The sequence below is a fragment of the Tachypleus tridentatus genome, unplaced genomic scaffold (genome assembly GCF_004210375.1).
Source record: "Tachypleus tridentatus isolate NWPU-2018 unplaced genomic scaffold, ASM421037v1 Hic_cluster_2, whole genome shotgun sequence".
In the NCBI taxonomy this organism is placed as follows: Eukaryota; Metazoa; Arthropoda; class Merostomata; order Xiphosura; family Limulidae; genus Tachypleus; species Tachypleus tridentatus.
This window is the reverse complement of record NW_027467782.1, coordinates 45,732,277-45,759,076: the sequence shown is the minus strand read 5'-3', so window position 1 is coordinate 45,759,076 and position 26,800 is coordinate 45,732,277. Positions and strand designations below refer to the sequence as shown.

Genomic DNA, 26,800 nt, shown 5'->3' with positions numbered 1-26,800 from the left:
GCTTTGAGCTTAATTACAAACAAACAAACTAAATATAACGACATATTTTGAAGCACTGTGCAACTTAAAAAAATAATAAGAGAGAACATTTCTCTAGAGTACTAATATGTAGGAAAACGTACCTGAACACAGCAGTTAACATTTACAAAAAAAACATGTCTTCTGTACTCCAGCCATCGAAACTCATTCCAGTGAACACGGTCATCCTGATAAAGTTTAATAATATTTTAGAATAATTATAGCACATAGACCTCAGGGTGGTTGTTACCTTCTCGCTAAGCACAAACGTTTTTGTTGTTTTTTGTATACTAGGTTCTTTACTGGGCGATCAACCGTTTCTTTAAGATTCGATTAAGCGGGAAGGATTTAATTTTGATAACACGAATTATATTTCCCAGAGAAACGAAATCCAGCCAACTCTGAAGGAAAAACAATTGCCGGACACTGGAAAATGCTGTTGTATACGAGATACGCGACAGTGCACGACGAATTAACATTCTTATGCGCCATATAAAAGAGTACCTTGACAATGGTGATGCTGATCATTTGAAACTTTAGTGGAAGAAAATAGTAAAATCGTAATTTTAAAGATTCGTCAAGTGATATTCAGAGACTTAGGAATTGCTATCCATCCTTCACAAGGTGTACAAGTTTGAGAAACCGGAGAAAACACTAACATTTCCAAAACTGTTCCAAATCATCCAGATTATGTAAACGAGAAGAGTTCTCCTGGAAGGTCACATAGACAGAACAAGAAATTAATAAAACTAACAACCTTTTCGCCTGTTTTAACTACAGTTTCATACAAATAAGGGAATTAATGGGGAAATTATAAACAGAATTGATACTAAAATGTTAAAACCGTACCAGACCAGATTTCGTGCATCATGTGAAGTTAAACAGCGCCACAGTCCTTCAAGTCTAACTTTTACTGCCATCCCATATCAATACGAGACTCCAGCTTCATCTTATACTACCATCCCATATCAATACGAGACTCCAGCTTCATCTTATACTACCATCCCATATCACCACGGGAATCCAAGTCCATCTTATACTGCCATCCAATATCACCACGGGAATCCAAGTCCATCTTATACTGCCATCCAATATCACCACAGAAATCCAAGTCCATCTTATACTGCCATCCAATATCACCACGGAAACTCAAGTCTATCTTATACTGCCATCCAGTATCACCACAGAAATCCAAGTCCATCTTATACTGCCATCCAATATCACCACAGAAATCCAAGTCCATCTTATACTGCCATCCAATATCACCACAGAAATCCAAGTCCATCTTATACTGCCATTCAATATCACCACGGAAATCAAGTCCATTTATACTGCCATCCAATATCACCACAGAAATCAAGGTCCATCTTATACTGCCATCCAATATCACCACAGAATCAAGTCCATCTTATACTGCCATCCAATATCACCACAGAAATCCAAGTCCATCTTATACTGCCATCCAATATCACCACAGAAATTCAAGTCCATTTATACTGCCATCCAATATCACCACAGAAATCCAAGACCATCTTATACTGCCATTCAATATCACCACGAAAATCCAAGTCCATCTTATACTGCCATCCAATATCACCACAGAAATCCAAGTCCATCTTATACTGCCATTCAATATCACCACGGAAATCCAAGTCCATTTATACTGCCATTCAATATCACCACGGAAATCCAAGTCCATCTTATACTGCCATCCAATATCACCACAGAAATCCAAGTTCATCTTATACTGCCATCCAGTATCACCACGGAAACTCAAGTCCATCTTATACTGCCATCCAGTATCACCACAGAAATTCAAGTCCATCTTATACTGCCATTCAATATCACCACGGAAATCCAAGTCCATTTATACTGCCATCCAATATCACCACAGAAATCCAAGTTCATCTTATACTGCCATCCAGTATCACCACGGAAATCAAGTCCATCTTATACTGCCATCCAATATCACCACAGAAATCCAAGTCCATCTTATACTGCCATCCAATATCACAACAGAAATCCAAGTCCATCTTATACTGCCATCCAGTATCACCACGGGAATCCAAGTCCATCTTATACTGTCATCCAATATCACCACAGAAATCCAAGTCCATCTTATACTGCCATTCAATATCACCACGGAAATCCAAGTTCATCTTATACTGCCATCCAATATCACCACGGAAATCAAGTCCATCTTATACTGCCATCCAATATCACCACAGAAATCCAAGTCCATTTATACTGCCATCCAATATCACCACAGAAATCCAAGTCCATCTTATACTGCCATCCAATATCACCACGGAAATCCAAGTCCATCTTATACTGCCATCCTACATCACCACGAGAATTCAAGTCCATTTTATACTGCCGTTCCATACCACCACATTATTTCAAGTCCAATTTTTCAAGCCATCGAAACTAGTACAGTACTTGAAGTCCATCTGGTCCTATTACAATACTCCGAGTCATGCTGGTTTTCTCCCCCTATATTACAGTATTTCAATTCCAACTGACCCTACCACTCGACATGATATTGTATATCTACAACTGTTATATCACAGAAGCTTGAATTACGAAAACAAACAAAGGACAGCCCTTGACACGGTAGAAGTTAGAGCTATATACCACATCTCAAACAATACACAGGGAAGAGCCATCAGATTTTATCGTTAAACCTGAAATCAAAGTCAGTGTCTGTAAAGCAGTAAACCCTCCACGATCACTTAGAAACAAACCTTGTAAACACTACAGTCGTGTGACAGACGGAGAGACTCGTCAGTAGTCACGAGCTAGCCATTTTGCACAGAATCGTCGCCATAAATCACGACATAATAGAGATTAAAATGACGAAAGGTCCCGAGTCAGCGGTAAGCCTACGGACTTATAATACAAAATCCGCAGTCCGATTCTCCACGGCGGACAAAGTACACGTAGCCCATTGTGTAGCTGTGCACGAATGAAACAATGACAATAGTAATAAAGTGAAGTGTGAATACGAACAATAAGTGTGAAGTGTGAACACAAACAATAAGTGTGAAAGACCTTCTCTGTAAACTTTACGTTTGTTTGAGGCGCATTATTCAAAATAGTTGAAGAAAAAAAACAGCTAATTCCGCAGAGTTTCTACAACGAATATTATTTATATTATATTATATTATAGTTACCAAGATACACTTGAACAATGTTACTTATCTTTTGTTCTCACTCACACATTTAGGACAAATAATTTCATCAACATTGATTGAAATGCCTTAAATGAAGCAATTTAAATTTTAAAATCGCATCACATATGTGTGTTTGTCTGAAAGTTTTCAACCCAAGAGAGCTCTGTGGGTCGAAAGAAAATGCGCATAGCGAGAATTGGACCATCCTTTCTTTAAGAGTTGCACACTATGGTAGAACTAACAGATATTTGTTGTTGTTTTTCTTTCAGTTGGGCGACCTCCCAAGATATCTCACATTAAATATATTAACACTTATAGCCAACAGTAAGTTAAACTATAATGCAGCCAAGTACAGTAAATACGTTTTGGATACTGAAAACAGCACCGACACGTGCCGTACAAAGATTGGTTCAAACATTTTGAAATTAGTTGTGCTAGACCACCTAACAAAATCTTCGAAAATATTCCTCTAGTCTCATCGGTAATATGAGGAATACATAAAAAAACAACAACAAAAAAAACACTGTAAACAGGACCTGAATCAACTCGAAGGAAACGACACAATGGCTGAACGGCTGTGAAGGTTATCCATTTGAAAACGGGTGTCATCCGCAGAACCTCTTGGGTAATCTGTGAAAAAGAACACACAAAACAACGTTCTAATTGTTTCAAGAATTCTAACACATTATTGTAATATACATTTCCATTCTGCAACGAAACTCATATATTATGTTGTAGTGATACGTGTTTGGTCAATGGCTGTTACATCAACAATATTAAAGAAGTCCACACGTCGTTAATGACTCCCAGTGACACGTGTATTGTCATTAATGCTACAACAACTATATTAAAGAAGTCCACACGGTGTTAATGGTTTCCATTGCAAGTGTTTGGTTAATGACTGTTACAACAACAGTAGTGAAGAAGTTCTTAGGTTATAATGATTTCTGTTAAGTCTTCTGGTAACGGACTAACATAAATTAATAAAGTAATTAGAAATGTTACATATAAATTAATCGTGTAGTTAAAACTGTCAAAATTCTTAACCAGTACTCTAAAACAATATACATGTATATAATGCAGTGGTACCTCGGTTCTCGAACTTAATCCGTTCCAGAAGGCTGTTCGAAAACTGAATCAATTTTTCCCATAAGAAATACTGTAAATTAAATTAATCTGTTATAGACCCCCAAAAATTACGCATTATGAAAAATTTTAAGTAAAAATATTGTTTATTTATACCTGTATAATAATACTTACATGCATAAAGTCAACCACAAAAACTATAAACACAATAAAAAAAACAATAAATGAAAATTTAACTGCACTTTACCTGTGCTGAGGAGAGCTGATGGTGTAAGTGAAAAGTGGTGAGAAACGTGGAGAGTAGGAGGGTTATTATTGTTTGGAAGGGGAGTCACCCTCCATAAAAACGTCAGGTAACTCTACTTCTGGGGTTCTTTATCTTTTCTGTCTCTTTGCTACAACCTGCTTGAGACTCACTGGACCTATTTCTCACTAGAAACTTGTATAATGAGGTTTGTTTCTGCCTGAATTTTAAAATGTTTCTGAAGTAAGACACGGCATTGTCATTGAAAAGGTTTATGCTACGGTTTGCTGCAGCTTTGTCATGGTGAAATTTTTCCACAAAACTTTGTAACTCTCCCCATTTTCCACACATTTCCTTGATTAGTGAACTAGGAACATCCTCCCTTCCCTCCTCCTCATCTGAAGACACTTCCTCAGTTGCCTTCTGTTGCTGCTCCTTCTGAAGCTCTTGGAGTTCTTCCATGGTGAACTCAGTGTTGTGGCCTTCCACCAACTCCTCCACATTATCACCACTCACATTCAAGCCCATACACTTGTCTAGTGAGACAATATCCTCGATAACAGGCTCAGCCTCAAAGCCTTCAAAGTCTCTATCTGCTACTGAGTTTGGCCACAATTTCTTCCAAGCTGAGTTCATGGTCCTCAAAGACATTTCCCTCCAAGCCTTGTCTGTGATCCTCAAGCAATGGAGGATATTAAAGTGATTTTTCCAGAACGCTCTGAGGGTTAACTCTGTGTCAGAGGTCACGTCAAAGCACCTTTGAAATAGTGCTTTGGTGTAGAGTTTCTTAAAGTTCGATATGACCTGCTGGTCCATGGGCTGAATGAGAGGAGTCGTGTTAGGGGGCAAGAGCTTCACTGTAATGAAACTGTTCTCCTCCACCAACCCGTCCTCCAAGCCTGATGGGTAAGCAGGTGCATTGCCCATCACAAAAAAAGGCCTTGAGTGGCAACTGTTTTCCGTGAGGTAATTCTTTACACTTGGGGCAAATACTTCATGGACCCACTCCATAAAAAAATTGCCTGGTTACCCATGCTTTACTATTAGCCCTCCACATGACATTTAGTTTACATTTCAGGACATTATTTTTCTTAAAAACCCTCAGGTTCTCAGAATGGTACACAAGCAAAGGCTTAAGTTTTAAGTCCCCACTTGCATTACTACATAACAATAGAGTTAGCCTGTCCTTCACTGGCTTGTGTCCTAGCAATAACTTCTCCTCCTTGGTGATGTAGGTCCTCTTTGGCATTTTCTTCCAAAAGAGACCTGTCTCATCACAGTTGAACACTTGTTTGGGAATAAAACCCTCAACTTCTACATAGTCCTTAAATTCCCTAACAAATTTATCAGCAGCGTCTTTGTTAGAATGAGCACCCTCCCCATGTCTCACGAAGCTATGTATGTCACTTCTCTTCCTAAATTTTTCAAACCACCCCGAACTAGCCTTAAAGACATCACTTGTATCAGCACTCGTTCCAGAGGTGTTTTTCAAGAGATCAACATGCAACTGCTTTGCTTTCTCACAAGTGATGGTCTCAGAAACGCTATCATTAGCTAACTGTTTTTCGTTTACCCAAATCAACAACAGTTTTTCTACCTCTTCCATTGTTTGTGATCTTTGTTCAGTAAGCATTGTCACTCCTTTTGGAACATCAGCTCCTTTGATGACCTCTTTATTTTCAGTATGGTGCAGACTTCACCATACCAAACTGTGTAGCAAGGTCAGACACGCAAACACCACTCTCATACTTCGCTGTGAGATCTTTTGTCACCTCTACTGTGGCTCTAACAACTTTTCTTTTTGGTTTGCTGCTTTTATTATCCTTCTTTGACCCCATGGTGACTTATTTAATCAGAATATTTAGAAAAACAACCAAAAGAAAAACGAGAACGTTCACATCAGATTTTAGCGGGGTGTCGACTGAGCGACAGGTGCGGGTAAAATGTTTTGGGCAAGCTTGGCGTGGGCCGAAAATTAACGAAGGGTCGTTCGGGTTATTTCGGGGGTTCGGGCCACGACAGTTTAGTTCGATAACCGAAACATTTGTTTTCTCAAACAATATGTTCGAAAACCGAATTGTTCGAGAAGGGAGTCGTTCGAGAACCGAAGTACCACTGTATATATAATAATATATGTTATTAAAATTAGAATTATTTATGAGAATTTTAGTTCACAACTTAAATACAGCTTAAGATATTTAGATGCTCCCTCTTTCTCGCGAGATGAAATACTGTTACAATAATATGACGTTATTTATTTACTTTAAAAAAAATAGGTTAAATATAAACATTAAATTTGTTAAGAAGATACGTCAAAAAGTCTGGTGTGTCACAGTGATTACATTACATTTGTTAAGAAGATACGTCAAAAAGTCTGGTGTGTCACAGTGATTACATTACATTTGTTACGAAGATACGTCAAAAGTCTGGTGTGTCACAGTGATTACATTACATTTGTTAAGAAGATACGTCAAAAAGTCTGGTGTGTCACAGTGATTGCGAATTAATTTTGTATTCTACGAACTAACAATAAATAATATTTTTTACACGTAATTTTTAAATAATAAGGTATTAATATTATTGAAGGATATTTAAAGTTTTGTTCGATAGACAATTTACTTAGTCAGGTTATATGCTTGTTCCAGTCGCGTTTGTAAAACAAACAAACAATAAAAATATATTACATATTTCATTATTCACTACACTTCACGTAAAAAATGTGAATGTCGTTAAAATTGGCACAAAAGTCGAAAACAGCTTACAATATTATTGTAAAGAAAGTATCTAACCGAATAATGTTAACTGTTGTTTTCTTATTGTCAGCTTTAGAGTTAATATATCTTCGGCTAAAATAAAACGTTTTATATTTTACCAAAATGAAATGTTGCCGTCTCTAAACTTGGGTTGGTGGGGAAGGCGATTTGGCATTGGACTGCGAACGTATAGTATTCATGTCTTTCAGAACGTATGCAGAAGAGTGTGGTCCTTCAACCTGGTTGGTTACCGCTGTTCCCGGTCCGTTGACACTACATTCTGCCCTTTTCTAATAACAAGAAAATATATATATAATAGGTAAGCTGTGTTTCAGAAGGTAATTACATTTAAAATAAAGAATCGATTACTTATTATGTTTCAATAAGGCACTTGTTTGTTTTATGTCGAGCAGAAAGCGGTAATAAAAACACGACTTTTGGCGCCTAAGCCTTCAGACTTCCCGTTGAACGACTGCGTGGCGTCAGACAACCGTTTGAATGATAACTGTTCAAAATTTATTAACAAGGGAAGTAATTTCAGGTTTTCTTTCGAAAACTACACCAATGTTTTACAAAATTTCTTGTAGACAATAAATTTATCGAATCAGGTTAATTAAGTGTTATCCTATAGCTGTGACAGCGAACCTATGGCACGCGAAAACTTTGCTAGCACGAGGCATGAAGTGCCGCCTCTTGATTCTTTAAACCCTAACGCTAACCCGTAATAAATAAATATATACAATGATTATCATTATTGCCAAATACAGCAATGAATGATTTATTTTCCAACCCGCAATGAGAAATGTTCACAGGAAATGTCTCACGCCCTCTTGACGCCAGCTTTGCAGTCAGTAGAAACAGAGTAAAATATAGAATATTAAACATGGAAACAAACATAACAAAACAGCTAATAAAAGATATTTTTCATATAAATTCCTTTTCGCATGTCTTGATGAGAACGTCATCAGCTAGACTAGCCATTACTGCTTGATTTTGTAGGGCTGATGAAATCTGCGAAGAACTGTTTAACTTGATAACGTTGCCTAAACATACCACAGGGGCTGAAACATATAAGGCAATAGTAAACGAATTATCCAATCGACAGGTTGACCTCCCAAAAATAGTTTCCATGACAACTAATGGTGCATGACTGGTAAAAGCTGGTTTTGTAAATTTGTTTACAAAATATGTTGGACATCCACTAGTAGGTTTTCATTGTATTATATTCGAGAAGGCTTTGTGTGCAAAAGCTAGCCTTAACCTGTTCAGTGTCGTGGACGAGATAACTCGTCCAAGCCGATCGGTAACACAGTGCCACGGACGAGTTAATTCGTTCTCAATAATACCTAACTTTAACGCTAGATGTCAGCACCATTTGACCTACTTACAAATTTTTCCACTTTCGATCCAAAATGGCGTCACAAAAAGTTACAAAATGAAGAAGCATTAGAGTTGTATTGTAGCAGCTGAAATACTTGGCAGTCAACAGGTTAAGGAGCTTGAAAAGTGATGGAAACTGTAACCAAGGTAGTTAATTTTATTACTGCGCATGTTTTGAAAAAAAATCAGAATTTTCTAACAGAGGAGTATCATGTGTACACAGGACCACTTATGTACAACAATGTTCATTGGCTAAGTAGAGGTTCTGTCCTTAACGATTTGAATGTTTAGATGAAATTCGTCTGTTTTTCACAAATGAAAAATTTTCTTGTCAAGAATTATCTGATGTATGGATTTGTAAGTTGATGTTGCTTACAGATTTCTCCTCACATTTAAATGACTTGAACACCAAATTACAGGGATCTGGCGAAACACTTGATGCTACGTTTGATAACATAAAAGCTTTTGAAATAAAACTGAATTTTTTAAAGCGTGATGTTTACAAAGGCACTTTTAAATATTTACCAAACCTAAAAAACACACATGACAGATCTTGAAATTCATGAGAAAATATACATTCAGAGCAAATACAATTTTCAAGTATCATTAATTCAACTTTTGAACAATTTTCTTTAAGATTTAATAAGATTTGAAGAAAACTGTAAAATTCATAAACTGAATTTGAAAATGTTACGGTGGACTGACTTGGATAATTTTTGAAATGGAACTGATTGATTACAAATCAGTTCAATTTGGAGACAGAAACTTGTCGACTTAAGAGCTGAACTAGAAAATATCGAAATAGATCGATTAGTGACTGGAATAATACAGAAAATGAGGCTCTGAAACTCTGATTCTATTCCTGAAACTTCTGAGTCTCTGAAAATGTCAGTATTAACAGTATTTTCATCAACATATTTATATGAGTCGTTATTTTCAGTGATGAACTTTGTAAAGTGTAATTATAGGAACAGACATGATGATAAAACTAGTGCTACATGTATAGCTCTCAAACAACCAAACACAAGCCTGATATAAAATATCTGTCATCATCTGTGCACCAGCTAAAGTCTCACTTAGAGTAAAATATGCTTATTTTACTTTCATTGTTTTTATTTTTTATATGACATAATATGAACCAATGCTTATCATTTCACAAAATGTTTTCTCTCAACAATAAAACAATGAATAAACGTAAATGGCCAGGTGGGTTAAGGCGTTCTACTCGTAATCTGAGGGTCGCGGGTTCGAATCCCCGTCACACGATACTTGCTCGTCCTTTCAGCCGTGAGGGCGTTATTATATTACGAACAGTCCTACTATTCATTGGTAAAAGAGTAGCCCAAGAGTTGGTGGTGGGTGATGATGACTAGCTGCCTTCCCTCTAGTCTTACACTGCTAAATTAGGGACGGCTAGCGCAGATAGCCCTCGATTAGCTTTGTGCGAAATTCAAAACAAACAAACAAACAATAAACGTAAATAAGCAAGAGGACTCATTTTTCCTTAAAATAAGTCCACGATTATTGTCAGTAATATGTTAATATTATTTCTTGTGAATTACTAAACTTATTAATAATATCAAACTCCTAAAGCTATTTAATTTAAAATAATTCAGAATCATAATAAATGATAATCTGCTACTAAAAAATTACCATGGACACGCGAGAGAATCTTTAAGAAGATTATCTCCAATTTGGACACACACGATCTCTAAAAGGTTCGCCATCCTTGTCCTATAGACTGTTTAAATTTCACTGACTCACCAAATGTTTTAAACATTTAATGAGATAAACATAAACATATTAACTTTAAGAAATGTCGAAACAAAAGTAGTTGAAGTAATCAATATTAACGTAGAATGCCCCCCCCCCCCCACGTGACATAGCGGCAAGCATCTCTGAGGGCTTACAACGCTAAAATCGAGTTTTAACACCCGTGGTGGACATTGCACAGATATCCCATTGTATAGTTTTTGTGCTTAGCTATAAATATACAAAATGTAACTTAAAAAAGGGAAAAATTACTGGAAAGCTTCCACTTCTTACAATAAATATTACTTCGGAAATAGATACATGAACATTTAGCCAGTAATGATAGAGCTTCTATTGTTACATAACCATATGATAACACTACGGGAAATATCCATATTTTATTCGTGAAATAGCTACCTTACGTTTCGCTGAAAATTATAGTTACTGTAAAACATTCTCGTCTTTTAAATTCTTGTTAAAAATTCATCTTGATTGCCATACATACGATAAAAGTTTAAGTATTTGTGTATCACAATGTGCGTTTCTACTCTAATCACGTTAGACAAATGTTAAACCCATTTAGAAACTCAGTGTAAAGAAAAATACAACCCTGTTTCGTAATTTTGGAGAAAAAAATCGCGTGCTATTAATTAAACTTTGACCTATGTGGAATTTAAGCTTCGTGTTTGAAAATTTAAACCAGTTGAGAAAAACAGAAAATAGAATGTGTTAATATATATATATATTAATTTAAAATAATTCTTTAAGTTTCAATAACCTTCCAAAAATACTCCAAAACAAAGAGAGAAAAACGTTTAAGTGACTGAAATACCATTTGTCTGATTTCTCCTTTTGAGGATCCTTCTGTATTGGCTGAGGATTCGGGATGTTCTTTCATTGGACTACGAAGAACCTCCTGACTGCCAGAGGGCGTTACTAAAATATTAATTAATGCGAACTTCAAAGTACAACACTTCACAAATATGTCCCTATTTATGTTTTTCTTAAAAGACTCAGACGAGATTTGTTTAATGATCTGGACTAAAGGTTTAAGCCTGATATTTTTCAACGTACAGAAACTAGTTCATAGTTACCACCTTGATTAATAACTAGTGAGAAATTTACGAAAGATTGTGGAAGGCAGGCTAACTGACGTCGAATCACGTGATCCGCTCAGATCGGTAAAATAATGAACGGCCCAGCAAGAATTTTAACGTTATGACGAGAAACCCACTTGAAGTAAAAATGTATTCTTAAGATGGCTGGTATGGGTATTGAAACTTTAATTAAAATAAAGTACAGAACAACGTTTCGACCTTCTTACGTCACCGTCAGGTTAACAAAGAGTTTGTTTGTTTGTTTTTGAATTTCGCGCAAAGCTATTCGAGGGCTATCTGCACTAGCCGTCCCTAATTTAGCAGTGTAAGACTAGAGGGAAGGCAGCTAGTCATCACTACCCACCGTCAACTCTTGGGCCACTCTTTTACCAACGAATAGTGGGGTTCACCGTCACATTATAACGACCCCACGGCTAAAAGGGCAAGCATGTTTTGGTGCTAAGGGGGATTCGAAACCGCGATCCTCAGATTACGAGTCGAACGCCTTAACCCACCTGGCCATGCCGGGCCATTAACAAAGAGAGTTCGAATCTCCGTCACAACAAACATGCTCGCCCATTCAGCCGTGGGGACGTTGTAATGTGACGGTCAACCCCACTATTCGTTGGTAAAAGAGTGGCCCAAGAGTTGACGGTGGATGGTGATGACTAGCTGCCTTCCCTCTAGTCTTACACTGCTAAATTAGGGACGGCTAGCGCAGATAGCCCTCGTGTAGCTTTGCGCAAAATTCAAAAACAAAGAGAGTTTGCGGCTTACTTACTACTTGTACCAGCCGTCTCGAGAAGACGTATGTGTTTATTTATTAGAAAACCTGCCAGAACTATCAAAACAAGACCGACATCTAATCCAGAAGAAAATCTACAATAACTTTAAATTTTAAAGGTAAAATTAAAACCGAGAATAGTAAACCATACATCTACAGCAAAACTTCATAATTTCTTCTAACTTTCAAAATACACTTACCTGAACGAGGGAAGGATGTGAACGTTGAGAATAGTTGCTCGCGCTCGGCCTTCTGGACACGGGCACGTGCAGACTTAAGTGGCTGGAACGTTTGCTGTTACTTTTACGTTTCTTTCCCAGTTTAATGTGCATCAGTCGTGGATGGGGAGAGTTGAAAATAGTTCTCTGGTTACGAAACCTGGCCCTGTCAAAATATGTAAGTACGTGTTTAGCGTCTGGCCCTGTCAAAATATGTGAGTACGTGTTTAGTGTCTGGCCCTGTCAAAATATGTAAGTACGTGTTTAGCGTCTGGCCCTGTCAAAATATGTGAGTACGTGTTTAGTGTCTGGCCCTGTCAAAATATGTAAGTACGTGTTTAGCGTCTGGCCCTGTCAAAATATGTAAGTACGTGTTTAGCGTCTGGCCCTGTCAAAATATGTAAGTACGTGTTTAGCGTCTGGCCCTGTCAAAATATGTGAGTACGTGTTTAGTGTCTGGCCCTGTCAAAATATGTAAGTACGTGTTTAGCGTCTGGCCCTGTCAAAATATGTGAGTACGTGTTTAGTGTCTGGCTCCTGTCAAAATATGTAAGTACGTGCTGAGTGTCTGGCCCTATCAAAATATGTAAGTACGTGTTTAGTGTCTGGCCCTGTCAAAATATGTGAGTACGTGCTAAAACCTGGCCCTGTCAAAATATGTGAGTACGTGTTTAGTGTCTGGCCCTGTCAAAATATGTAAGTACGTGTTTAGCGTCTGGCCCTGTCAAAATATGTGAGTACGTGTTTAGTGTCTGGCCCTGTCAAAATATGTAAGTACGTGCTGAGTGTCTGGCCCTGTCAAAATATGTAAGTACGTGTTGAGTGTCTGGTCCCATCAAAATATGTAAGTACGTGTTGAGTGTCTGGTCATGTCAAAACATGTGAGTACGTGTTGAGTGTCAATCACAGCTAAACTTTAAATAACCACATCGAATCTTATGTAAAACAAGAAGGACATTTTTTTACAACGCTATAAACCGGGTTTTGATACCCGTAGTGAGCAGAGGACAGATAGTGCACTGTGTAACTTTATGTTTAATTTCAAACAATCATAGGTTCGTCATTTCTTCACAGATTTGAAATCTAATTACAATTTTGGAGTTCGGAGATCAAGTCACTTGGATTGTTGTGTTTGACCACGCTTAAGGTCTCACAGAGAGGGATGATTAAAGTAAATTAATCTATGATAACTTTATATTTTGTCTTATTAGCTGTATTTTTGGCCCCATCAATAACAAGCGTGGGGCGCGAGTCAATGTGAATATACGTCATCACTCATCGGGACCTTTACCAGCCTACCCTCTAATTAAAATTATTTTAAAGACCATTAAAATAAATTAATTTATGAGACCTTGGGCCAAATATATCAACGGAAATGGATTGAATTTCTGAGTCCAAAATTAGATCTCAAATACGTCAAGGCATGACAAAGCTTCGCTTCTTCTTTTTGGGTATTTGGCAAAGCTACACGATGGCTATCTGCGCTAGCCGTCCCTAATTTAGCAGTGTAAGACCAGATGGAAGGCAGCTAGCCATCACCGTTAAATCTTTTATCAACGAATAGTGGGATTGGCCGTCACGTTACAACGCCCCCACGGCTAAAAGGTTGAGCATGTTTGGTGTGACGGGGATTCGAACCCGAGACCTTTAGATTATGAGTCGAGTGCCTTAACCACCTGGCCATGTGAGTCCGAAAAGTTTGTACTCATAAAAACAAAACACAAAACAAAAAATTCAGAGCCATTCTATAAGTCACGGCTAAAAACCGTCTTGTAGATTAACTTACTCTAATTCTGCCTAAAATAATTTAAAATGCCGCGGCTGTTGAGTGTTCCCTGTTGTTTTATAAACCCAGACATGACAGATGTTTGTGTGATGGGACAGCAGTAAGTGTACAACCTTACAATGCTCATATCCGGAGTGCGATTCTCCCATGATTTTTCTCTGAAACAAACAAATTGAAAAAACATAACATTTTTTTTGTATATTGCTATAAACCCGGCTTATAACGTCATAAGTCCACAAACTAACTGCCGATTCACTGAGGGTCTTGTGACACTTTAAGACATTAGAAAAAGAAAACTAAATCAACCAATGAAAACAAGAAACGTGATATACAATAATTAATATCTTCTCGATACTGTCTTTCAGGCCTAAAGTTCAACACACTCCGAACTTTAGCGTTTTGCTATTTTGACGTCAACAGTCCAGTTGGTCTAGTTATTAAGTTATAAAATAAAAATATATTTCCGGCTAAAAGCGACCTGAAAACAACTTATTAATTGATAAAACGGCGACCTTTCTGTAAGACAATTAAAAATAAAAGTTACTTGTTTTGTATCATTTAGCTGTCCACCGCGGAGAATCGAGCCTCCGATTTTAGCGTTGTAAATCCGTATATCTACTTACCGCTCTCTCAACGGGGGACAGGTAGATGGGTTGTCTTAACTATAATACACTTGCCTGCTGAACAGCTGTAAAGCGACACACATTCCGATGAACATAATCCCTAGAACAACGATAATAGGTATCATTGTCCTGGTTTCTATCCCTTCACTTGTCGACCATTCTTCGTCGGATATTCCTCTTGTGTCCAAGCGATCATCTACGAACGGAGAGGAAATACAGCCAATGCTTTAGAAAAATGGACACTTGGAAGTAAAGTGAATTATCTGAATAGAAATCTTTTAAAGTGGTTGTCATACACAACTGTTTTAATTTTAAATAAATATATATATATCCAAAAATGCAACTGTAATTTTATTTAAGGCAAAGTACCTACGGCTATCTGTCGCCGTCCCTAATTTTAAATGATAGGCTAGAGGGAAGGCATATCGTCAACAGCACCTTCCGTCAATTGTTGTGCTACCGAATTGTCGGTGTGGTTTTGGATTTTGAATTTCGCGCAAAGCTACACGAGGGCTACCTGCGCTAGCCGTCCCTTATTTAAAAGTGTACGACAAGAGGGAAGGAAGCTGGTCATCAACTCTTTGGCTACTCTTTTACCAACGAATATTGGGATTGGCCGTCACGTTATAACGTCCCTACGGCTGAAATGTTGAGTGTATTTGGGGTGATGTGGATTCGAACCCGCGACCCTTGGATTAGGGTCGAGCGCCCCAACCATCTGGCCATGTCCGACCCATAATAGTGGGACTTGATAATCACGTTTATAACACTTCCAATGTGCGGAGTTCGAGGGCTTTTGTTGTTTTTTGTTTTTTTTCTCGCATTAACTGGAAGCTAGTGATGCTGTATACAAACACCAACCTTTATTCATGTTTTAAATGAATTTGAAGCGTTCTAGATTCAGTAACTAATAATATAAGATTCTGTTGTTGATTTCGCCGTGCAAAGCTACACAACGACTTATCTGCACACTGTACATCACGAGGAATCGAGCCCCGGATGCTAGCAATTTAAGCACGTAAACTGTTAATTTATACCTTCATAATTAAACACAGATTAATTCCAGTCATTATTGTAGTAACAAGTTATAAAATGGGAACCAGAAAGATGTTACTTGTTACAAAGACAGCTCAACACGTGGTAATGTTACAAATATACCTTTGAAAACAACAACAAAAGGAATTGCTGATGTTCCGCAGTGCTTGTTGTTGTTTCGTCATCAGGGAATCTTTTGTCTTCTTGTCAATATATTTTCTTCGTTTAAAACGTAATGAACGTAATTGTCAGCTTTACAGCCTAACGAAAAAACGCTTTGCAAGTTTCTCTATTTTGAGTTTAATATAAAGTTCATCCAAGTTAAACCATTTAATTCACTGAAAAAAAAGGCCGTTTTTGGACCATATTACATTCAAGACCAGGTTGATTATTGCTCAGCTAAACCAACCGTTTTTCTGAAACTGTGCTAAACCTTGGATTCAAAAGAAGCCAGACATTAACACAATAAATCTAAGAATCACGACTCCAAAACTCTGGGCATTAAACGCAAGGGCTTGGGCGTTCGACTTGTAATCTGAGGGTCGCGGGTTCGAATCCCCGTCGACCAAACATGCTCACCCTTTCAAACGTCGAACATTATAAGTGACGGCCATTCCCACTATTCGTCGGTATAAGAGTAGTCCAAGAATTGGCGGTGGGTGGTGATGTCTAGCTGCCTTCCCTCTAGTCTTACACTGCTAAATTAGGGACGGCTAGCGCAGGTAGCCCTAGTGTAGCTTTGCGAGAAATCCAAAAGCAAACAAACAAGTTAAACGCAAATGTTCATAACGTAATAACTGTTTCAAGTACACAAAAGAGGCTTAGTTCTAACTTAGATACACACAAATATATATATATATATGACATTGGTTTAATTAACAGAACGAATATTTACGAAGTACCTGAAATGCATGATGAAACATTGACATTCTGGAATAGCGTGAAGTTATCCCGACATGCGCATGCTCCGTTCTTGCATAATGAATGCATGTCATTTACCTCACACTCCCGGTCACTGACGCATGACTTGCTGAGTTCTTTGACTGAAATAAAAGGAAGTAAAAACGTTTTTTTCAGATACAAATAAACGACATAATGAATAGTGTTACCTTACCTTCAATATTGAAAAATATCTAAGTATCAAATGGTGAAATATAAGTGGAAGCTAGATGTCATAATGTCATAGACATAGGAATCAGAGCGCGAGGGGATTCAACCCCACATGTGTACGCCTAGTACGGGCAAGTTAATATATGTTAATAATTTTAAGGTTGCCGTACACTAAATGTTTGTGCGTTATCACGTATAGTTGAGGGCTTGTTCCCATTGAAGTCGCTAAATATCACATTTTCTGGAAGACATACACCCTGATACGTATAGAATTGCCACATTCAGGTTTCGTATGCACTAAATAGTTCGAAAACATACTGCTTGAAAGCTGATTTGGCTTTGACTTAAGTCTCAAAATAACTTTAAAACATCCTGTTTGAAAACTAGCTTGAAACTCATTCAAAAATATCTTGTTGAGAAGTTAGCTTTGAAACTCATTCAAATAGATGATGCTAAAAAGTTAGCTTTGAAACTCATTCAAAAAGATCATGCTAAAAAGGTAGCTTTGAAACTCATTCAAATAGATGATGCTAAAAAGTTAGCTTTGAATCTCATTCAAAAAGATCATGCTGGAGAGTTAGTTTTGAAACTCATTCAAAAAGATGATGCTAAAAAGTTAGTTTTGAAACTCATTTAAAACATCTTGTTGAAAAGTTAGTTTTGAAACTCATTCAAAAGATCATGCTGAAAAGTTAAGTTTGAAACTCATTCAAAAGATCATGCTGAAAAGTTAAGTTTGAAACTCATTTAAAAGATGATGCTTGAGTGTTAGTTTTGAAACTCATTCAAAGATCATGCTGAAAGTTAAGTTTGAAACTCATTCAAAAGATCATGCTGGAGTTAGTTTTGAAACTCATTCAAAAGATGATGCTAAAAGTTAGTTTGAAACTCATTTAAAACATCTTGTTGAAAAGTTAGTTTTGAAACTCATTCAAAAAGATCATGCTGAAAAGTTAAGTTTGAAACTCATTCAAAAAGATCATGCTGAAAAGTTAAGTTTGAAACTCATTTAAAAAGATGATGCTTGAGTGTTAGTTTTGAAACTCATTCAAAAGATCATGCTAAAAGTTAGCTTTGAATCTCATTCAAAAGATCATGCTGAAGAGTTAGTTTTGAAACTCATTCAAAAGATGATGCTAAAAGTTAGTTTTGAAACTCATTTAAAACATCTTGTTGAAAAGTTAGTTTTGAAACTCATTCAAAAGATCATGCTGAAAGTTAAGTTTGAAACTCATTCAAAAAGATCATGCTGAAAAGTTAAGTTTGAAACTCATTTAAAAAGATGATGCTTGAGTGTTAGTTTTGAAACTCATTCAAAAGATCATGCTGAAATGTTAAGTTTGAAACTCATTCAGAAAGATTGTGCTGGAAAGTGAGTTTTAAAACTCATTCAAATAGATGATGCTAAAAAGTTAGTTTTGAAACTCATTCAAAAAGATCATGCTGAAAAGTTAGTTTTGAAACTCATTCATAAAGATTGTGCTGGAAAGTTATTTTTGAAACTCATTCAAAAAGATTATGCTGAAAAGTTAGTATTGAAACTCATTGAAAAATGCCATGTGGAAAAGTTAGTTTTGAAACTCGTATAAAAGGATCATGTTGAAAAGTTAGTTTTGAAACTTATATAAAAGGATCATGTTGAAAGTTAGTTTTGAAACACATTTAAAAACATTTTGTTGAAAAATTAACTTTGAAATTCATTCAAAAAGATAACGCTGGAAAGTTAGTTTTGAAACTCAATTAAAAAGATCATGTTGGAAAGTGGTTTGGGCTTCAGCTTTGATGCTGTTCACAATGACCGACTTCTTCATGTTATACGTTACCAAGAAACTCATCAGCGTTCTTTAGGTTATTTTTTGATGAAACGTCATTGAAACAATCATTTGAAACATAGAAAACCATTTTTTTTTATAATTACAAATGCAAATGAAATAAAACCAGTCAGAGCTAAATAAGATAACAAATTACGTTGAATAATAAACGTGTTTACCGTCTACCTCATATCATCTTCAACGATTCCACTGCATTCGTAGTGTTCAGTTGTTTGAATATGCAAATAAATCCATCAGATAATCAGGTAACAAGAACAAAATAAGTGTCCTTATTATCGGTGCTACCACTCTTATTTCTGGACTACCTAAACATGTGTGATTATGCGAGCAGCATTTTATATCCAAATAATGATCAAATGAACCACAGATGCTTTCAGATGAAATTTTAATCGCAAGTTTCTTGTGTCAGTAAAATTACCGCTTTTTGTTAAACCTAAAAATCTTTATTATTATGTCTAGTGACCGGATATTTGCGAGTCTCGAGCAAATGTGTGTGTGCACCTGACCTACTCATCACATAGAAACCGATACTATTAAATAGGTGCTCAGGAGGTTCATATTTTTATTTTTAAGAAAATAAAATAAGCTTTATGAAACTTCGTTATATGTTACAGACTTGAAAACTATCAAATTTGCTTTGTTATGCTTACAAAATATTAAAATATTTTATGGGAAACAGTGGCCAGAAAAAATGTGACAAAGGGATCACACATAAGAGTAAATGATGTCTCATTTATGGGGTCAGAGTTTTGGGGCATCCTGTACTAAACACAATAAAATTAGGGTAGAGTTTCCTCCATACACCAGTCTTTTTCTTTAATGAATGAATGTTTGTTTGTTTTGAATTTCGCGCAAAGCTACTCGAGGACTATCTGCACTAGCCGTCCCTAATTTAGCACAGAAAGACTAGAAGGAACGCAGCTAGTCATCAGTACCCACCGCCAACTCTTTTACCATCGAATAGTGGGATTGGCCGTGACATTATAACGCTCCCATGGCTGAAAGGGCGAGAATGTTTGGGGTGACGGGGATTCGAACCTGTTATCCCCAGGCTGAGAGTCAAGCGTCCTCAACACTTGGTCATATCGGACTTCTGGGAGTGTTATAATGTGACAGTGAACCTCACTATTCGTTGGTAAAAGAGCAGCTCATTAGTTGGTGGCGGGTGGTGTTGACTAGATATTTTCCCTATGTTATATCGCTTCAAGATTAAGGAACAGACACCCTTCGAGCAATTTTGTGTGAAATTCAACAAGAACAACAATTAAACAACACAGGTAAATATTCTGTGTAAGATTTAATTATACAGCTAACGTAACTCAAATTTAAAGAATATACAATTGATACAAGCATGTAAAATATTCAAACTATACAGCTGACGCAATGGACGCGTTAAAGCGATATACAGTCAAAGCAGATATGTGAATTCCTCGTGCAACAGAAGTGAACAAATGTGTCAGATGTTTAAACTATATAACTTATACAGAGGATGCATTCAAACTAAAACAACTGATGTGTTGAATGGTGATGGTTTTAGTGTTAAGTTGGAACTGCGCAGGCTATTAAAGTGAATTAAACCCCATAAACAGAGTACAAGGTGAAGGGAACCCGGACCCGGTAAGTAAAAAATGTGAAAGGGACCCGATGAATAAAACAAAGAAGCGAAATGAACCCGGTAAGTAGAATAAAGAAGTAAAGAGAACCCGGAAAAGACAAGATTAAGGAATCAGCGATTGTAGTTTATCAATAATGTTAACCATCAGGAAGAATTATGAAAATAATTACAAATAAACAGTTCGTTATCATACTTGGAGATGATTTGGGAAACAATGGACTCTACAACCACGGGACAAACATTTCATGAAATGTCAAGCTTGGACGGACACACCTCCGTCCTATAACCCCCTCTGGCAGGCAGTTTATTAGATAATTCGAATCCAACTATAAACCTTCTGGTTGGTTCTTTTGTTGTCGAATATGGCCTATGTTCTAGAAACGAAACAACTACCAACCGTAAACAATTGTGCAGTAGATGGACAACATCTACTACTAGGATCCGAATGAATTTGAACGAATACGAGAAAGTCCTTTCCATAAACTTTTTTGGATTACCATAGTAACCAGCAGGTTGTCCAATCACGTTAACAGAACTGTCAACTTTACAGACGTCGTTTCAAGCATCTGCAGCTAACGGTATATATACAAGGTTTAAAGAGGTCGATATATATAAGAGAACGTGGTGACGTAATTTCAATATTTTTATACCGTAACTGCACGTATTACTGACCATATTTAAATTTACAGGACGTATGTGTATCAAACTGTTGTTTATGATAATGAAACGCGTTACAGTTCAGTTTTATGTGTTGCTTTAGTCCTAAGACAGGAGTTAAACAACGCTAATAGGGACTCGTAATCTTATCCTGACACATCAAAATATATATGTAATTGCTGTCCTACTATTCCTGACATATCTGAACAATGGTATATCGTTGTGGTTAAGAACCCTATTTAAGATCATTGTTATATGGGGATGGAACCTAAAGTAGATTTTCCATTTCTACACAATTAACACAAACCCTTTTCTAGAGTTTTGCATCAGATAAAACATAAAACTCTAAAAAATACAAACGTCAACGTATTCATATGATTGTGGTCCCCTTGCGCTTAAACTCAACTGTAGATTAATACTAATGTTCACACAATATAATTTAGTTTGTAAGACTTAACGATCACAGTACATATATATAATTTAGTTTGTAAGACTTAACGATCACAGTACATATATATAATTTAGTTTGTAAGACTTAACGATCACAGTACATATATATAATTTAGTTTGTAAGACTTAACGATCACAGTACATATATATAATTTAGTTTGTAAGACTTAACGATCACAGTACATATATATAATTTAGTTTGTAAGACTTAACGATCACAGTACATATATATAATTTAGTTTGTAAGACTTAACGATCACAGTACATATATATAATTTAGTTTGTAAGACTTAACGATCACAGTACATATATATAATTTAGTTTGTAAGACTTAACGATCACAGTACATATATATAATTTAGTTTGTAAGACTTAACGATCACAGTACATATATATAATTTAGTTTGTAAGACTTAACGATCACAGTACATATATATAATTTAGTTTGTAAGACTTAACGATCACAGTACATATATATAATTTAGTTTGTAAGACTTAACGATCACAGTACATACATATATATTTAGTTTGTAAGACTTAACGATCACAGTACATATATATATTTTAGTTTGTAAGACTTAACGATCACAGTACATATATATAATTTAGTTTGTAAGACTTAACGATCACAGTACATATATATAATTTAGTTTGTAAGACTTAACGATCACAGTACATATATATAATTTAGTTTGTAAGACTTAACGATCACAGTACATATATATATATTTAGTTTGTAAGACTTAACGATCACAGTACATATATATAATTTAGTTTGTAAGACTTAACGATCACAGTACATATATATAATTTAGTTTGTAAGACTTAACGATCACAGTACATATATATAATTTAGTTTGTAAGACTTAACGATCACAGTACATATATATAATTTAGTTTGTAAGACTTAACGATCACAGTACATATATATAATTTAGTTTGTAAGACTTAACGATCACAGTACATATATATAATTTAGTTTGTAAGACTTAACGATCACAGTACATATATATAATTTAGTTTGTAAGACTTAACGATCACAGTACATATATATAATTTAGTTTGTAAGACTTAACGATCACAGTACATATATATAATTTAGTTTGTAAGACTTAACGATCACAGTACATATATATAATTTAGTTTGTAAGACTTAACGATCACAGTACATATATATAATTTAGTTTGTAAGACTTAACGATCACAGTACATATATATAATTTAGTTTGTAAGACTTAACGATCACAGTACATATATATAATTTAGTTTGTAAGACTTAACGATCACAGTACATATATATAATTTAGTTTGTAAGACTTAACGATCACAGTACATATATATAATTTAGTTTGTAAGACTTAACGATCACAGTACATATATATAATTTAGTTTGTAAGACTTAACGATCACAGTACATATATATAATTTAGTTTGTAAGACTTAACGATCACAGTACATATATATAATTTAGTTTGTAAGACTTAACGATCACAGTACATATATATAATTTAGTTTGTAAGACTTAACGATCACACATACATATATATACATTTAGTTTGTAAGACTTAACGATCACAGTACATATATATAATTTAGTTTGTAAGACTTAACGATCACAGTACATATATATAATTTAGTTTGTAAGACTTAACGATCACAGTACATATATATAATTTAGTTTGTAAGACTTAACGATCACAGTACATATATATAATTTTTAGTTTGTAAGACTTAACGATCACAGTACATATATATAATTTAGTTTGTAAGACTTAACGATCACAGTACATATATATAATTTAGTTTGTAAGACTTAACGATCACAGTACATATATATAATTTAGTTTGTAAGACTTAACGATCACAGTACATATATATAATTTAGTTTGTAAGACTTAACGATCACAGTACATATATATAATTTAGTTTGTAAGACTTAACGATCACAGTACATATATATATATTTAGTTTGTAAGACTTAACGATCACAGTACATATATATAATTTAGTTTGTAAGACTTAACGATCACAGTACATATATATAATTTAGTTTGTAAGACTTAACGATCACAGTACGTATATATATTTTAGTTTGTAAGACTTAACGATCACAGTACATATATATATATTTTAGTTTGTAAGACTTAACGATCACAGTACATATATATAATTTAGTTTGTAAGACTTAACGATCACAGTACATATATATAATTTAGTTTGTAAGACTTAACGATCACAGTACATATATATAATTTAGTTTGTAAGACTTAACGATCACAGTACATATATATAATTTAGTTTGTAAGACTTAACGATCACAGTACATATATATAATTTAGTTTGTAAGACTTAACGATCACAGTACATATATATAATTTAGTTTGTAAGACTTAACGATCACAGTACATATATATAATTTAGTTTGTAAGACTTAACGATCACAGTACATATATATAATTTAGTTTGTAAGACTTAACGATCACAGTACATATATATAATTTAGTTTGTAAGACTTAACGATCACAGTACATATATATAATTTAGTTTGTAAGACTTAACGATCACAGTACATATATATAATTTAGTTTGTAAGACTTAACGATCACAGTACATATATATAATTTAGTTTGTAAGACTTAACGATCACAGTACATATATATAATTTAGTTTGTAAGACTTAACGATCACAGTACATATATATAATTTAGTTTGTAAGACTTAACGATCACAGTACATATATATAATTTAGTTTGTAAGACTTAACGATCACAGTACGTATATATATATTTAGTTTGTAAGACTTAACGATCACAGTACATATATATAATTTAGTTTGTAAGACTTAACGATCACAGTACATATATATAATTTAGTTTGTAAGACTTAACGATCACACTACATATAGAATTTTAGTTTGTAAGACTTAACGATCACACTACATATATATAATTTAGTTTGTAAGACTTAACGATCACAGTACATATATATAATTTAGTTTGTAAGACTTAACGATCACAGTACATATATATAATTTAGTTTGTAAGACTTAACGATCACAGTACATATATATAATTTAGTTTGTAAGACTTAACGATCACAGTACATATATATAATTTAGTTTGTAAGACTTAACGATCACAGTACATATATATAATTTAGTTTGTAAGACTTAACGATCACAGTACATATATATAATTTAGTTTGTAAGACTTAACGATCACAGTACATATATATAATTTAGTTTGTAAGACTTAACGATCACAGTACATATATATAATTTAGTTTGTAAGACTTAACGATCACAGTACATATATATATATAATTTAGTTTGTAAGACTTAACGATCACAGTACATATATATAATTTAGTTTGTAAGACTTAACGATCACAGTACATATATATAATTTAGTTTGTAAGACTTAACGATCACAGTACATATATATAATTTAGTTTGTAAGACTTAACGATCACAGTACATATATATAATTTAGTTTGTAAGACTTAACGATCACAGTACATATATATAATTTAGTTTGTAAGACTTAACGATCACACATATATATAATTTAGTTTGTAAGACTTAACGATCACAGTACATATATATAATTTAGTTTGTAAGACTTAACGATCACAGTACATATATATAATTTAGTTTGTAAGACTTAACGATCACAGTACATATATATAATTTAGTTTGTAAGACTTAACGATCACAGTACATATATATAATTTAGTTTGTAAGACTTAACGATCACAGTACATATATATAATTTAGTTTGTAAGACTTAACGATCACAGTACATATATATAATTTAGTTTGTAAGACTTAACGATCACAGTACATATATATAATTTAGTTTGTAAGACTTAACGATCACAGTACATATATATAATTTAGTTTGTAAGACTTAACGATCACAGTACATATATATAATTTAGTTTGTAAGACTTAACGATCACAGTACATATATATAATTTAGTTTGTAAGACTTAACGATCACAGTACATATATATAATTTAGTTTGTAAGACTTAACGATCACAGTACATATATATAATTTAGTTTGTAAGACTTAACGATCACAGTACATATATATAATTTAGTTTGTAAGACTTAACGATCACAGTACATATATATAATTTAGTTTGTAAGACTTAACGATCACAGTACATATATATAATTTAGTTTGTAAGACTTAACGATCACAGTACATATATATAATTTAGTTTGTAAGACTTAACGATCACAGTACATATATATAATTTAGTTTGTAAGACTTAACGATCACAGTACATATATATAATTTAGTTTGTAAGACTTAACGATCACAGTACATATATATAATTTAGTTTGTAAGACTTAACGATCACAGTACATATATATAATTTAGTTTGTAAGACTTAACGATCACAGTACATATATATAATTTAGTTTGTAAGACTTTAGTTTGTAAGACTTAACGATCACAGTACATATATATAATTTAGTTTGTAAGACTTAACGATCACAGTACATATATATAATTTAGTTTGTAAGACTTAACGATCACAGTACATATATATAATTTAGTTTGTAAGACTTAACGATCACAGTACATATATATAATTTAGTTTGTAAGACTTAACGATCACAGTACATATATATAATTTAGTTTGTAAGACTTAACGATCACAGTACATATATATAATTTAGTTTGTAAGACTTAACGATCACAGTACATATATATAATTTAGTTTGTAAGACTTAACGATCACAGTACATATATATAATTTAGTTTGTAAGACTTAACGATCACAGTACATATATATAATTTAGTTTGTAAGACTTAACGATCACAGTACATATATATAATTTAGTTTGTAAGACTTAACGATCACAGTACATATATATAATTTAGTTTGTAAGACTTAACGATCACAGTACATATATATAATTTAGTTTGTAAGACTTAACGATCACAGTACATATATATAATTTAGTTTGTAAGACTTAACGATCACAGTACATATATATAATTTAGTTTGTAAGACTTAACGATCACAGTACATATATATAATTTAGTTTGTAAGACTTAACGATCACAGTACATATATATAATTTAGTTTGTAAGACTTAACGATCACAGTACATATATATAATTTAGTTTGTAAGACTTAACGATCACAGTACATATATATAATTTAGTTT

The 26,800-nt window shown here is 34.4% G+C and overlaps 1 protein-coding gene and 1 long non-coding RNA gene across 2 annotated transcripts; both read right to left on the bottom strand.

The window, feature by feature from the left end:
* Positions 1–3,136: 3,136 nt before the first annotated feature.
* On the bottom strand, positions 3,137–11,372 carry LOC143242925 (uncharacterized). The gene is made up of 3 exons (XR_013023465.1): positions 11,239–11,372; positions 7,394–7,564; positions 3,137–3,821 (listed from the first exon to the last, which is right to left on the bottom strand). It is a non-coding gene; the product is annotated as an uncharacterized LOC143242925 (long non-coding RNA).
* Positions 11,373–12,347: 975 nt separating this feature from the next.
* LOC143242294 (uncharacterized) lies at positions 12,348–18,961 on the bottom strand. Its single transcript, XM_076485656.1, has 5 exons — positions 18,883–18,961; positions 16,852–16,992; positions 14,969–15,110; positions 12,488–12,671; positions 12,348–12,365 (listed from the first exon to the last, which is right to left on the bottom strand). The coding sequence occupies exons 1-5, from the start codon at positions 18,959–18,961 to the stop codon at positions 12,348–12,350; spliced, it is 564 nt and encodes a 187-aa protein (XP_076341771.1).
* Between the last annotated feature and the right edge of the window lie 7,839 nt (positions 18,962–26,800).